Source organism: Protopterus annectens, chromosome 1.part0 (assembly GCF_019279795.1).
Source record: "Protopterus annectens isolate FY-2018-M chromosome 1.part0, PAN1.0, whole genome shotgun sequence".
In the NCBI taxonomy this organism is placed as follows: domain Eukaryota; kingdom Metazoa; phylum Chordata; order Ceratodontiformes; family Protopteridae; genus Protopterus; species Protopterus annectens.
Window position 1 is genome coordinate 1,414,734,316 of NC_056725.1, and position 16,981 is coordinate 1,414,751,296.

The following is a 16,981-nucleotide window of genomic DNA, read 5'->3' on the forward strand; positions in this document are numbered from 1 at the left end:
GAGATACAGAAGCATTTATAAGAAAGCTGTTAGTGCTTATGTCCATTAATTAGCTCTAACATCAGTTTAGAAAATGTCTAAAACATGACTCATTTAGGGCTGTAGTTAGAGGGGCACAGAGAGAAGTGATGGGGTAATTAACTAATCAATCTATGAGATGGCCATTTTTTTCTCATCAGGGGATGAACAAGATAGATCAGTAGGATTACAGTGCATTAATATGGCTGACTTACTAATTTTACAATAAATTCAGTTGTGCTGCAAAACTATCTTTTGGGGGAGACCGATCTTGATTTAATCTGTTTTAGTGAAAAATAATTTCAAGAGGCTTAATTTTAAATATCTTCACCAGAGAGTAATTGTTTTATGCTGTGCTAGCCTGTGGGACTTTTTCCTTAGTAGCATTATTATAATGTTGGATTCTTTCAACCATGCCTAAGAGGTATAAGCTTAGATGGCATATGGCTAGTATTATAGTCATCTCTTATCTTACCTTATTCTTTGACCTGAGCTTTGTGGTATGTCTGCCTAAAGTGATTACCTTGAGTAACCTCTAGGATTTATACAATAAACAGTAGGTCGCTATGGAATTATGCTCCTCTAGTGTGTGTATTTAGAAACATTATCTTAAAGTAGTTTCTTACTTTGGTAAAGTTGATTAGATCAGAAATATTACATTTAATCTTGGCGCTACACAATCCTGTCCCACTTTATTAGCTAGTTCACAACATTATCTTAGTGGAGTTAGTATATTATTGGAAGCTTCAGTATGAGTACACTGAAAGCCTCATACATAAACATGAACAACTTGACAGTACATGAAATGTGGTTGTAGTTGTGCTAATCCTGGAAAACAATGACATTCCAGAAATCACTGAGACATGGCTGAATGACAAAATCTGCTTACTAATATTTGCCACATTTAAACCAAAATCAAGCCTATTCTTGATAATAGAAAATTATAACACCAATATTATTTAATTCTATGTCATCATATCATCATATAGTTTTTATTTACATTATAATATAGTTTAATTTAGTTTATAGTCCATTATTTTATATATATGATTATGTTAATGTTCTTCATATATTACATTTTTTGACATGTATTATAATTATATTTATATTCATAATTACATTATACATTACCATATATTTATTTTTTTTGATCCATAATATGTGTCTTTTAAATCTAAAGATACAAATAAATTAAGTTTTAATAATTAATTGATAGATTAAATACAAGATCAAGCATATATTTATTATAGGATATATATTTTTATATATGCTTTATTGTTTTATTTGATTAGTCTTATTCATATGGAATATATAGTTTTAATTAGATGTTCTAGTTTAGTGATTTTGTTCTAGACAGTTTCAGCTGAACTTTCATTTTGATACATAGTAATGAGAAAGTAATACAATGTCTTGATGAAAGATCACATGCTTTTACATTGATTTTAAAACAAGAGGTTTTGTTAGATTATATCATAGTGCTATATGATCACTTTGAGTTATATAGCTGAGTTGTCAGTTTCAAATAGATTCATTATGACATATAAATAGGTTTATAAGTTTATAAATTTAATATGGTTTTATCTGTTTTAATGTATTGCATTTGATGTCTTATCAAGTGAATAAATATTTGCCACATTTAAAGAATTTTCCTGGACAATAGATTGAAGCAGAGAGTATGTATAGGAATGATCTATGTTCTGCTATCGAAAGAAAATATAATTGAATGGCTAAATATCATACGTAAAACATTGAAACAGTACATTACTGAACACGTCTTACTTCGAAAATAAATCCATAGGTTCATAGGTTCATAGATAGTACTAGGCTATTGGCCCTAGGGTCTATATAAGCCTAGCCAAACAGTACCCTGGCTTTTGCCACCCAAGAAAATTATTTTCCTGTGTCCCTGTCAAGCAGAGCCACAGAGGTAATCCACAGGGTGAATTTCCTCCCATTGAATGGCCATAGTTGACCAACAACCAGGAAGTACCGTGGTGCATAAGGTAAGTGAATGAAACCTTTTAAATTTTCCCTATTCATCACTGTAGTCAAATCTTGGAGTTGGTGTATATAGTTAGGGGGTATGGGGGCCGAAGCCCCCATCTTAGTTGGTTGCTTTCAGGATGTTGGCCAACTATGGCCAGTCGATGAATTTATTTTTGAAGTAAGACGTTTTCAGTAATGTACTATTTCAATGTTTTACATATGATATTTAGACATTTGATGATTTTTTTTTGATAGCTGAACATAGACCTATATAGGAATGCACTATTGATGATTAAAAATAATTTTCAGACTCACATGCATAAAAGGATCACCACATTGAGTAAGGTGCTGCTGAATATTCATATAACAAGTAGAAAGCTTCACTAATCTCCTTGTCAAGGTTGTATAAGTATTCTCCTAACTCTGGTTACAGTTTTTGAAGAAGTTTCTGAGTTAATCTATCCAAATCTTCATTTTTTTTGCTTGAGTTTGCTGTGAATTACTTGGAGATAAGAAAGGATCTGCTTTATATATCAGCTGCTTTACAGAGTCTTACCAAAATCATTACAGAATCCATGTGGCTTAATCCTATTTCTGTCACTAACACCTCACTGAGTATCATCCTAACTGAGATATCTGTCTGGTGTACCATAACTCATGTACCTCGTAATTTGCTTGGTGAACACTGTTCTATGACATCTTCTTGGTCATTTAAAAAAGCCACAATAATGCAATATATATCAAGGGAAAGTGAGCTTCTAATCAAAGAAAAATACATAGCTTGCTAAATAAGATTCATTGCATCTATATTACATAATCAAACTTTTAAATGTTCGAATGTCATATGGTTGACACCATATGATCAAACTTTTAAAAGTTCGAAAATGTAATAAAAAAAATAAACCAAATAAAAAAACTACCTGAATGGTTTAAGCAGGGGGGAAAGCCCCCCTGCACCTCCCAGAAGGGGGGCTGCACCCCCCACACCCCATGGTCTTTAAATATACCAGCTCCGAGATCACACTACAGTGCAGAAAGGGAAATCTTCCCATTCTGCACTGTATGGAGATCTCCGTTGAAATGTTCAAACTTTTAAAAGTCCGATCATATGGTGTCGACCATATGACGTTCGAACTTTTAAAATTTGACAACGTGATATAGACCCGATTCATTAACTGGAATCTGGAAGTCAGTAAAATGGATGTAGTTGTTGCTTTGAAATTCCTCTGTGTTATACGCATGTAGGTGCAACATGAGATACTCCTATCAAGAGTGAAGAGGCTCCGTTGGGAGGAATAAATTCCCTGGCTTACAGGTGCATTGAAGACACAACTGAATAGCAGGAGCAAATCCCGGCAAAAGTGGAACAAAACCTCCCAAGACCCAGGTCATTATGAAAGCTTTCTTATCCAGTGGAAGTCATGTAAGATAGTCACCAACGTGAGGGAATCTTCTTGTTCTAAACATAAACAGACCCTCCTGGTAGAACATCTAAAGTTACTTTGGAGGGCTATCAGAGTTCGTAGGCACCTCACAAATCGGATTGCTTTCTGCTTTTATTTTTGTCAATGTTCTGACTTCTTCAGAGTTTTGTGGGCAGGTATTTTATGTTCGTACATTTTGGTGATACTGACAGCATTGAACATTTGAAATGATATGCTGCAGCAGTCCTACTTGTCTGCTGAAGAAGCATGACCTGTTCATCTTCTGCTTCCCGTCTGTTTCATTTAAACTTGTGTGCAAGTTGAGTTACTTATAAAGATCAAGTAGTCATTCCTTCAGTGATTTACATCTCTCCTTCCTTAAAATGTCTACCATTATCAAAGTTAAACATGCAACTTATATTATTAACCTTTCATTTACCTCTTGTATTGGTCCTCAGTACTTCAAGCATCTTATAAATTTTCTGTCTGAAATGTTTCACACCTCTGTTGTAGATTCCTTATTTCCCATTTTCAGCCAAGGGCATCTGGCAAAGGTAATGGAAAATATATCTTACTTACAGCTACTAGAGCAAATTTGCAAATATAGCTTTCTAGCCCATGCAAACCATGCTCTCAGGAGGATATTTTATTTCATAAATATAGTTTGCAGCATAAATGCCACTTTTTGGACTTAAATGGTTTTTATATTAGTGAATCATTCTTTCTTACTAGCTTAACTTTAAAAAATCCAAATTAGGTAAGAGTCATTGAAAATGGCTGTAAATTACCTCATGGACTGATCTAGGTGGTGCCAGCTACATAATGCTTACATATAAATTTGCTTAAGACAGGCTTGCCCCAATGAGGGATCAGTTCTGGCTGTGATTCTGTCCTTTTTTTGAATAAATGGCATTGACTGCAAATCATGCTGTATGTTAACAAGCACAACCTTTTAAAAGTGATACAACAGGAAAGATGTTAAAAGAGCAGATCCAGTATGACTTTATTAAACAATGTTCTCGGCTTCAAAGTAATATGTTAGTGGTTAATGCCAAAAAGCTTTACCCATGTTATTAGTAATGAATGGAAAGGTAGGTGAGACCCTATTAGGCAAGCTCCTAATTACAAATGGGTTGAGGTATGGTTATACCCTAGTAGTCTACCATTTAAGAACTGCATTAATATAATGGTTGATGATGTGCTGAGATAGTTATGGGTTAGCTATAAACTCACTTTTTGAAACCTGAGGCAAGAAGGGCCATCTGTTAGTATATGTCTACCAAAAGAGGTCAATATTTATATATTTGATCAAAAATCACTTAACTTAATGGATGTCATTACAAATGGTAATGTTTCCTTTTTTGCAAGGTTCAACAATCTAAGGCAGGGGTACAGTAGACTCATCTCCACTGTATGGAGTATGTAGGGGGCCTTTCCCACTCCCAGAATCTCTTTCTTACAAAATTAACTTCCAGTGCAGTAACTGTTTTCAGTTGAAAAAGAGTCATGATTTGTGTGTTAAACAACTAGACAAGCTGATATTTCTATTGCTGCAGATGTAATGGTATTTCTTAAAAAGGATGGAGTACATGACACAGAGGTTGTGTGTTCACTATGTAAACTGAAGGGGTTACAAATTAATGTGTTTTTCTACAGAAGTTACATCAACTACTAAAAAAAAAAAAACATTGGTGCCGTTTTTGTATTATGTCAAACAGAAAATATATGAGTATTTGTAGATGAAGATATGGAGATTGACTGCCTCATTGCAGATATAAATATTTAGCTGATGTCTTATGGCAGAAACATAGGATGGAGTGCACTGTATAATGTAGAAACTATCTGGTTTGGAAGCCACCACTGTTCCTAGATAACTGACTGATTTTTCTCTAGCATTCTATCAGTTGTTAAATGATATCTACTGAATAAATATGTCCATAACTTGCTTGTTTTGTTTCCAATGGATATCTACTTATTTTAATAAAGTGAGTTCCCTTGGTAAATAGACCAAGGAGGAGGGATTTACTAGTTAACTGGATATAATGTTGAAAATCACTGGCCTATGTGCTCCGTTTCAAGCCTGTGACCTCTCCTAAAAGATTTGGTGAACTACCTGGCTTAACGTGGGACTAGGACTTTCCTAGTCACAAGTTACAATAACCACCAGTTTATGATTTTTATGTCAGGGGAGAAAATTGCAACAGATTAAGGAGTCAATTTTCTTCACAGAGATGCATTGGCAACTCCTGATTAGTCCAGCAGAAGTGCCAGATCATTGGTCATGAATAAATGTGTAAACAAACATATAGGAGTGCAATTCATGAATTAAATACGAACAGATTCACTTGGCTTCTGTGTTTTGGCCTATTAGAAGCTATGTTATTCTCTATTATACCATGACCCCCCCAAAATGTGCACGCTGATTGGCCAGCGTGCCCGTTGTAAATCGAGTTATACTAATGGAAAAAGGTCCGGTCGCCCGGACTTTTTTCCCTTAGTATAACTCATTTTAAAAATGTCTGCTGTTAAATTAAATGGTTTAACATGGACAGTTTTAAAATAAGCAACGGAGATCTCCGTTGCTTATTTTAAAGCTGTCTCGCTATGTTAAACCCATTTAATATAGCAGACGTTTTAAAAAATAAACAACGACATCTCCTCGTTGTATTTTAAAACTGTCTCGCTATGTTAAACTCATTTAACATAGCGAAACACTAAAAAGCAATGGAGATCTTCGTTCTCAGTTGCTTTTGCCCACAGCTCTGGTGTACTGCGCAGGCGCGCAGTACATCAGAACTGCCGCGGATGCCAGACATCTGCGGAAGGGCAGTAAACAGGCATTATACTATGCCATTATTTAAGAAAAGTAATAGTTTCTTTTCTTAAATAATGTCATATATAGCAATAACCCACGCCTGGGTGTGGGTAATGCTAAATTTACCCACGGTTGGCTTTGTTTGGTAACCACGCCAACCGTGGGTAAATTTAGCATTACCCACACCCAGGCGTGGGTTATTGCTATATTAGAATTTGAATTGCTGTTGGAAAGTGAAAAATTCTTAAAGTTACAGTTGAGTAGTTATAAATAAGAGGCTTTTTCATGATGTTTTAGAAAGCTGGACCATGTGCATTTGAGCTTTGTGAATATGTTGCATGTATATATACTAGATGTTTTATGATGGAAGCGTATCCTTCATCAGCAGTGTACTAAAACTGTGTTTTGCCTAATACCATTTGTAAGCAGGTGTTGATGCCTCATTTAACTCCCTGCTTAATAAGGAAGTGCCATCACCTTTTACAAACATTATTACTGGACATACACATTTACAGAAAGTGTAAACTGCTGTATTAAATTCTATTTCAGTAAATAGCAAATATTATTAGTAAGCCATTTACCAGTTAACTTGCTAATGACTGAACACATGACTGAAATAAGAAGTTAGTTAAATTATCACAACTCGAGTGTCTGTCAGTTCAGCAGGTATCAGATAAATTTGAATGACAGCATCCTTTTAATTTGTTTTGTCTGGTGCTGTTTCTTTTTTTTTTTTTTAAACAAGGTAAGAGCATTGCAATGGATTTGTGTCATATACATTCAAGCAGGCCTCTAATATATGGTTAAATAAGAGTTGTTATTGCTTACAGAAGGTCTGAGAGCTCAACAGCTACAGTTGATGGGCAACATTCTGTGGTTATCATTCTCCTGTAGGCTCTCTGGAGTTCACAAGCTTTATATAGATCCTTATAAAGCAAGCTGCTTGGATTCTCTTGCTGTTAGTTCTGTTTTTTCCATATTGATACAGATTGTTCTAAACCAATCTCTTGTGAGTCTTTTGTAATGGAACTATTTTATTTCTTGTCTTTGTTATTCTAAACCTGGGCCTTGGTGGCCCTTTATTTTTCTCCTATTATCAAGCTGTGATGTAAGTCACAAGATATTATGGAGTTCTCTTTTTGTTAGTTGCTATGCAGCTTAACTCCTCACCAACGGAGAGATCTCTCTCTGGGATCCTCAGGAGACCCTCTGGCATATGTTCAATCAAAAAGGACAGACAGGGCCTTTAGGGAGTGGAGGGTAAAGCTAACTCCGTTAGAGATGTGTTGGGTAAAGTCAGAATCCTTGTTTTTGAATCAGCCAATTTAGCCAGTAGTAAGGGGTAGATTTTTTTCCTTCAAATATCTTCCAGTTAAATTTTTATAACCTCTTGCCTAGAGGAAGGGTGCAAAGCTGTGTTACAGGTATCTCCTTTATGTCTGACAAGTGAAAACTGTTGTCATGGGCTAGGGGCAACCCCTCCTACACCCACATAAGCTATGTACTTCACAAATGATCAGTAGAGAGATAATCACTGGCCTTAAAACATGCATCCCCCTATGGCTGTAGCACAGTGCCTTACAGTGTTCTGTTTGCCACAAGTTACTGGGATATTTACTCACTCCACCTTGTATTCATATGCACATACTCAACAAAATCCCAGAAAAGGCTAACCGTATTTTCCCTAGTTCCACCACGCCACCACATTCCTTCTTCTTTATTAACTTCCTGTCAGCATTGTTAAAACTGCTAAAATTCAATATCTCAGTTACCACACTGTTTTAACTATGTCAATTATGTGTGTGAATGAAAGGGATGATAGAAGAATGGTGAGGATGCAAGGAGTAGAGTTGGCAAAGGTGGATAAGTTTAAATACTTGGGAGCAACAGTTCAAAGTAATGGTGAGTGTGGAAGACAGGTGAAGAAGAGAGTACAGGCAGGGTGGAGTGGGTGGAGAAGAGTGTCAGGAGTGATTTGTGACAGATGAGTACCTGTAAGAGTGAAAGGGAAGGTCTACAAAAGGGTAGTGAGACCAGCTATGTTATATGGGTTGGAGACAGTGGCATTGACAAAAAGGCAGGAGTCAGAGCTGGATGTGGCAGAGTTAAAGATGTTAAGATTTGCACAGGGTGTGACGAGAGTAGACAGGATTAGGTATTAGTATATTAGAGGGTCAGCCCAGGATGGACAGTTTGAAGACAAAGCCAGAGAGGCGAGATTGCGTTGGTTTGGACATGTGCTGAGGAGGGATGCTGGGTATATTGGGAAAAGGATGCTAAGGATGAAGCTGCCAGGTAAGAGGAAGGCCCAAGATAAGATTTATGGATGTGGTTAGAGAGGACATGCAGGTGGTTGGTGTGACAGAGCAAGATGCAGAGGACAGGAAGAAATGGAAACAGGTGATCCGCTGTGGCGACCCCCTAACTGGGAAAAGCCAAAAGAAGAAGAAGAAGATTGTTTAAATATCAATAGTTCTTTCCTACCTGTCTCTTTTCACAGGGTGGATGTCAACTGTTTTGTTTTACCAAATGTTATATAAACATCATTGATCAATTGAATAATCAGCCAGGCAACTCTTTTATAGTAAAATGATGAATTATTTTGAAAAAGATTATGCAAAAGACATAGACAGACAAATCCACAAACGAGAAGCACATTTTCACAGGAGAACTAGAACAAAGGTTTGTTGAAGAGTCAGCTTAAGAAGAGACTTTCTATAATCAAGATTAACCGTACAACTGATTCTAGCTACTATGAAAAACAGAACTGTCTAGAAATTTCCGTATTAATTAAACTGCACTTGAAATACAGGGAAGACTGTACAACAAATAGATTCTATTGTTTCTAGAAGGAGGCCATCTCTATTAATCCATGGAAGTCAGACAAGGCTTTGTGTACTATTCTCTCCAAGTTTATGAACAGGTCTTGCTTCTAGTCATTTCAAGATTATGTGTTTAAAACCTACCAGAGGAAAAAAATATTGAGCTCTCTGTGATCTCCTTTTGAGTTTTTGATCTAAAAAAATAATTAATAAACATGTTCTTTAGTTACACAAGACAGCTGCAAGGCAAAATTGTGAATGCAACATAAACAATAAAGTGAAGGACATAACAAATCTGATTGCAGAAAATAAATTGTTCAGACTTTATAGCAAACAAGGAAAATGTCAGAATACTATAGAGACACATTGAAGCATCTTTTATATAACTACAGACTTAACAAATGCTGTCACAATTAAAAAACAAGTTCAGTAGTACCAGACGACATAGTTTCCTATACAGAACCTAAGAACGCCTAACTAAACCACTGCTGGTCTTGTTGACAAAATGTTAGTATGTGAACTCATCCCTTACCTATGACTTCAGGCTGCAGATGTACCAGGTTATAAAGAGGTTCACATTAGAGCTAGTTTTAGATCCATCAGTCTGACCATTATTCTTTGTGTAGGACCTGCTTCTGTTAGATATCAAATGGTATGGGTTTTGTTAACAGGATTAAAGGAGACTCAAGGTACTGGACTTCAGGGATACTGCTACAATATTTGTTTTTAGTTTGCTTGTATTTTCCAAACAAATTCAACTTTCCCTCTCCAGTAGTTCCAATTTATATTAAAAAGTAGTCAGCTGGCTCATATGGGATATTATTTAAACATTCCAGCATTTATGCATACATCTTCGTATATAATAATGTAATTATGCCTTATTTCAGGTACACCTACCTTTCAGATGAGTACAAGCAAAGTTCCAGTGGGGGCTTCTTGGACTGGCTTCATCAAGTGACTAGTACCTGAAGCAGTCAAAGTCAAAGTTAAATAACTTGGTGTGACTTGCAAATCTGACTGTAAATATAGAAGAAAACTTTGTTTATTGAAATCGGTGATTTGCACTACCAGCCAGCCAGCCAGCCAGCTAGCAGTGTAGAATTTTTTGATAGTTAATAGTGTGTGTGTGTGTGTGTGTGTGTGTGTGTGTGTGTGTGTGTGTGTGTGTGTGTGTGTGTGTATGTGCGTATGTGTGTGCAATCACATGTGTAGAGGGGTTGCCGTACTCATCGGATAGCAGCAAGCTGAAGTGCATTGCTATGGCCAATATTTATATAATTATTCATTCATTTGATCACAGTTAGACATTTGCAGTGTACACAGTCAATGAAGTGATTGAAACTGACAGGCATACCTGTATTTATATTTATATATATATATATATATATATATATATATATATATATATATATATATATGTGTGTGTGTGTGTGTGTGTGTATGTATGTATGTGTGTGTGTTTGTGTATGTGAGTTGGGGGTTGTAATCTCTTGCTCTGTATGGGTGTGACAGCAATAAGTCAATCACATTCAATAAACTATAATTGTTGGGCACATTGCTATGAATGTGTGTGGTGGGAGTGTGTGTGTGTGTGTGTGTGTGTGTGTGTGTGTGTGTGTGTGTGTGTGTGTGTGTGTGTGTGTGTGTGTGTGCGTGTGTGTGCTTGTGTGTGTGTGCATGCGTGCAAGCACGTGTGTGTGCATGCGTGCATGCATGTGTGTGTGTAGGGGCAGTGGATTGCACTGTGTCTGTCAGCAGTGTGTTGAAATACATTACTGTGGCCATTATGTATGTGTGTACTCATTCATTTGATCACAATCAGACATCCAAGGTATACATGGACTTACTGTCACTTTATAGACTGTGTTTACCTCCTTTTATAGACTGAGGTATACACAGTCAATAAAGTGATAGACATTGATGGGCACATCTATGACATACATTCTAGAAAATGTTAGTACACATGTGAAATTTCTACATAGGTCTGGATTTGAACTCTCACTCCAATGAACCTTCAGAGCATAGGAAAGGTGCCTTATCCATCTTTGCCACACAAACTATAGGAGAATATTAGGCTAACTGTCCTGAAGGGCATTTTTTTAAGCCTAGCCAATATCCCAAGGTCAGAAGCAAACCAGGTATTTTGTGTTTATGAAGTGAAGACCTTAACCATTATGCCAAACCCACCATCTATGTAAAGGGGTTGTAGTAGATTGCACTGTATGAGTCTGACAGCAACAAGATGAAATACATTGCTGTGGCTATTATGTATTTATTCATTCATTTGATAACAGTCAGACATCTGAAGTGTACACAATCAGTAAAAGGACTGTAACTGATTATCACATCTGTATGCTTTGGTAGTGATGTTGCAAACAGTTGCTCTGTATACATCTAATGTCAATGATCTGTAATATATTCTTACTGCCATTGTTTATAAATTATTAATTTGATAGTCAATAAAGTGTATTTCGTAAGCCCATCTATGTGTCCATTTTCCTCCCCCACAGACCTCAAATTTCTGTCCTTACTATCTCAGATAATAACAACTATATTATTCCTTTTGTAACCAAGTACAAAAAATACTTAGGCTTAATCCTTGACTCTACATTGTGCTTTTTACGCCACATTGATAATATCATTGATAAAATTCTTTCAGCTAAAACTCTGCCAGAGGATATCACAAATACTTCCTCCTACTGCTTGCAAAGCACTTGCCAAGAATGGCCTTCTTCCTAAATTAGAATTCTCTGTTCCATTATTATCTTAGCACTCTGCTTATAACATTCAAAGACTTAAAAGTCACTGAGAATAAACTTGCCATATTTTTTCTACTTGCTGAAATCCATGTACTGTGCTGTAACCTTTTAAATTACGTAAATTTACTACCCATTACTGAAAGGTCCACTTATCTTTTGTGCACCTTACTATATAAAATGCTAAATGATGACTATTTCCCCTCTGAAAAGAAAACTTCTAATCAAGAAACAGTTTTATTCCCTAAGGAATTCACAGGATATCTTAATATCACTCAGTGGCCCCTCATTTAAAACAGTCATTGGTGAATGAGTCTTGTCATGAACAGGCTCTGCTCTCTGGAACAACCTACCAGCTAAAGCTAAGCACCAAGATATTCTTACTAGGTTTATGATATACCTTTTTGAGTACCTCTTCAAGGAAGTTGCTTGTAAATGCTTTGGGGATAATGGTTAAACTCCTTAAAAGGCTTACAATTCTCAAAATGCTTTCGGTTATTCAAAGGATTTCCTTTGCCATTTATATCTCCTTACTCTTGTATTCTCTTCATAGTCACTGGGTCTATCTCTATAAATCTCTACTTTTTAACTTACTTCCATATGAGTTTTTCTTTTTTTCTAAGAAATTCAGTTTAAACCTTTAAAAAGTTATTTATTTTTGCTAAACTGTTTTACATCCCATGTAAACTAATAAAATCTAATGTAAACCTGATACTGTATTAGAAATGCATAAAAACTGTATAACACTTTTTTTATATTTTTTTAACTATGTTTACCTAACAATCTATTATATTTGAAGTATATAACTTAAGTTTATTTGCAAAGTTTATTACCTCTGAGCCCAGGTCGAGTCTGAAAAGGGTCTTTGGACCAATCCACCTTCCCTGTTACCAAATAGTAAACCAATTAAATAAATTCATATATTTAAGAAGCAGTATAGGATGCTGTAAAAATAAAAGGAAAAGGTTTGAGACTGATACATTTTTAACAAGTTGCTCACTGCTGAAATTACAAATATACTTTACAGTACTGTACGTTATCAACTTGAGCACAGTTACTAATGAAATAACTTATGTAACATGACAGATACTAAACGTTACAGCTTACAGTTTTTAATGTACAAGGTTTGCTTCTCAATACAGACACAGATGATGATTCTCCATTTACCAAGGAACTGATGTTTCTACAAAATACCAGAACTAACACCATTTAGTCTTACAGTCTTTTTATACAGTTTTTCTCACGAGACTTGGATCCGTCTGTCATTTTGGTATTTGCCTGATGTCATGCAGTCTGCTGGTAAGTTGAATTTTGTTCTGTTTCAATATAAATTATGTGGCAACCTTCAAGAATTAGGGAGTCGTTTTTGTCTCAGGTCGTCCTTGCAGCTGTACTAGTGAGGAATTAGGGAGTCATCCTTATCTGCAGTTTTGTTTGCTAGACACAAACAATTATTGCACAGTATGGATATCAAGCACAGAACTATTATTTTTTTCCTATTTCCCCTACTTACTTTCAGCTAAGAAAGTTTTAACCCTTTAATATATATATATATATATATATATATATATATATATATATATATATATATATATATAAATATACTAAGAAATAAACTTTGTGACAATAACAGCATTCAAAGAATAGTAAATCACACCAATAACTCTTTTAGTACTTTAGCACTTTCGTCTTATTTATTATCACGACTTCTTCAGAAAGACATGTTTCATAACTGTGAGCAACCATTTTCACTTCATTTAAATACATTAGTTCTAGCAGTCCATTTAAATTAACAACAGTTCCTTTCCAACAGTAAAGTGTGAACAGGCAAGGTGCTGTGTCCATTTTCATTAACATTACAATCGTAGTTGTTGTGTCTTTCGGCTTTTCCCGGTTAGGGGTCACCACAGTGGAACTCCGGTCCGCTAATGATTGGCAGTAGATTTTTACGTGCTGGCTTGCCGGGCCTAACACGCAACCTTCAACGAAGGAATGCCCATTCACGCATGTCGCCACACAGAAGACGCTCTAACTGAGAATCGAATGGGCAACGAACATTACAATCGCAGTTACATAAGGTAAATTGGTCAGACAGTAATAGCATTGTGGTGCCATGTGCATATTAATAGGGATCGTGTGCAAAAAGGGATCATGTACAAAAGCAAAAAAAAATGGAGGAACTGGGAAGGATGAGAGTCATGCTGTGATAATTCTAATATTAACCCCCAGATTGGTTCGTCCCTAACGGGACAACCCAGAAATTAGGTATAGTTTCTTTGCGTAAGTTATGAGTTCATGACTCCAAAGTCTGGTAAAGAAGGGCATGGACGAAGGTGGAGGAGTCAAGTACAGAGTCCTATTATGCTTGGGTATCAGTGTGTGTGTAGAGAAATGTGTGGGTATGCCCTCTGAGGGGGGAGTGGAAGGAATGTGGTGTGGACCTGAGGGGGGGGGCTGTTTGGAGGCCACCCTGGACATGGAGTGTGGAGCCAGGGTTTGATGGGTAGGAGAATATGTATAATAGAGAGTCCCAGAAGACTGGGTCAGTGCAGATGGTACCGCCAGTGGGCTGGTTCGGATGGTACCACCCCTTGAATGGCTGCGTGAAAAGTGAGACTGGGGGTGTTGGTGCGGTCGGCGGGGGCTAGCCTGGTGACTGGGAGCATGTGTGTAGGGGTGGGGGGGGCAAAAGTCAGAGAGAGAGGAAACACATTATATTCACTTGCACAGTTGTAAGTCCATAAACACATTAAATCCACCTGCACAATTCTCCAAACCCTAAGGCACTAGTAAGCATGTGTAAGTGCATAACAGCAGTAGTATGCATGGATAAGCAGTTGTAAGCGTGTGTACGTGTATTTGCATGGGGGTAAGCATTGCCTACATAGATTGAGCTAAGTAGGTAAGGAAACACAACCAGAGGTTAGCATTGCTTATCTCTGCGCAAACCCATGCACACCAGCGTACAACCGCTGAAATGTCCCTAACTCACTCTGTATCCAACAGCTGGTGTTCTGCCCTGAAACAAAATATACAGCCTCTGCAAGGCCCAAACCTGGGACCCCACACATTATACACTACATGATTTACCAGTAAACCATGGCAGATGTACATACCCACTTATTTCACATACATATCATCCAGCACAATCAGTCAACAGCACAGGAAATGTAGTAATAACACACCACACAACCTCTTAATGCATGAATCCCGGACATAGTGCACCATAATGTGGGTACATATAGGGATAACTGTCATATCTTGCTCTAATACACTTAAACGTTGCAAGTTACACAGTTATATGTAGTAGAACACATATATTGAAGGAGATGATAAGTCTGAAACACTTACGTGTCGGCATGAATGACTGACCTCAGTCCTAAGGTCATCCATGTCAATTGCCAAGAGAAAGAGTTACAGGCCACACATATAGGCCAAACATGCATGGACATATGGACAGATATACATCTGTAAATATAGGCAGATAGACAGCTATAGGTATATATGTGTGTGTATGACTCACAAATAACAACACTTGTACATAGATTAATATGTTCAGTGTATATATATATATATATATATATATATATATATATATATATACACACACACACACATCTACATATATATATATATATATATATATATATATATATATATATATATATATATATATATATATGAATACATATACGTAGCTAGAGCTATATCAATGTCCAGTTCTGTCCCTCTATATATGATACATATATATATATATATATATATATATATATATATATATATATATATATATATATATACAGATAGACATGTGTATATGATTTCCACATGGGAATGGACTCCTGGCCCACTCCGTACTACATAACAGACCATGAGCACAGTTAATGGGGTGGGAGTGGGGGCACAAATGAGGGACACCTGGTAATTACTGTTATGTAACTCCCCCCAGCCCTAACGGATATGCTGTGTAATTCAATATCCAGCATATGCAGGACTTGATGCAGGGAATGTACAATGTTGAAGGGGTACACATTACAACGGTACAGATGTGCACACACATCTATACATTGACAATCATGTGCAGGTATATATATATATATATATATATATATATATATATATATATATATATATATATATATATATATATATATATATATATAGATATATGGGATATATGGGTGCATACACATATACACAGAAAAAGGGTATTAGTAGCCATACATATGTAGAAGTAGTGTGGACGTACTGGGTGCAATGTATATACCCAGCCACAAGCCCTGTAGCTGGTACCTGTGACATGTGTAGTGTGGCAACCAGCCCCACAAAGGGGATACTTACATTACACAAATACCCACTCACAATTCAAAATACATGACACGACACACAGGTATGTATACACAGACAACCTTTATTTGTGTACCATACAATAATGTATGCCATTAATGACAGCACATAGATGTTGATGTATATAACCAGTGATGGATGCAAGGCCCACACAGAACAGTAGATGCAGACAGTGCGGATATATAACATACTATGGTGTCCAGGCCAAGCCCTTCAATTCGTACAACAGTAGATAAAGGATTTGCCTGCATGATGCGTAACAATCAACAATATCAGATGTAGTTCAGCAGCCTCCAATTACACCCTGTAGTCAAGCCCTAGGGGGACATTCATTACTTGTGGTAATGTCAATGTATCTGTCAAATGTATGGACCCTGACCAACAAATGTTGTGGGAGTCCACATTATGACTGGGATGATAGTAGGAATGCTAGCAGTGATTAATGATAGGCCATTACCTAACAACCCCTAATCATATCACAGCAGGATAAAGCCTGCCATATATGTGGAGGACAAAGGCAGGAACACAGGGCCATACTTGCCATATTGCAGTTACACACCCTGGAACATGCTGGGGTTACAGGATGTGTTGCAACATACCCTTATGCAGGAATACAACATCAGGGACACAAATGGATATAGCCATGTACTGCTAGCATGCAACACACACACTGCCAGTGTAATATCCGACACAGGACCTGTGTGGTGGACAGACAACACATGATAGGCACACCTCTGTCCAGCTAGAGGATAGGCCCACAGTAGTGAGCTATGCAGACAGACTGCAGTCCAAGGTAAACTAGTATGTACACAC

At 36.7% G+C, this 16,981-nt stretch overlaps 1 protein-coding gene across 3 annotated transcripts in view; it reads left to right on the forward strand.

Annotated features, from left to right (window-relative positions):
* The window catches only part of CARD10 (caspase recruitment domain family member 10), a 738,524-nt gene that overhangs the window by 189,044 nt on the left and 532,499 nt on the right, over positions 1 to 16,981 (forward strand). For 2 of the 3 annotated variants that reach the window (XM_044067404.1, XM_044067414.1), the window contains exon 1: positions 12,973 to 13,120. The exons of the other annotated variant lie outside the window; for it this stretch is intronic. In XM_044067404.1, coding sequence (XP_043923339.1) covers positions 13,108 to 13,120 — 13 coding nt within the window. In that variant the 5' untranslated portion in view covers positions 12,973 to 13,107. Of the gene's footprint in view, positions 1 to 12,972; positions 13,121 to 16,981 lie in introns of those variants that run through there. 3 annotated transcript variants of the gene reach the window in all.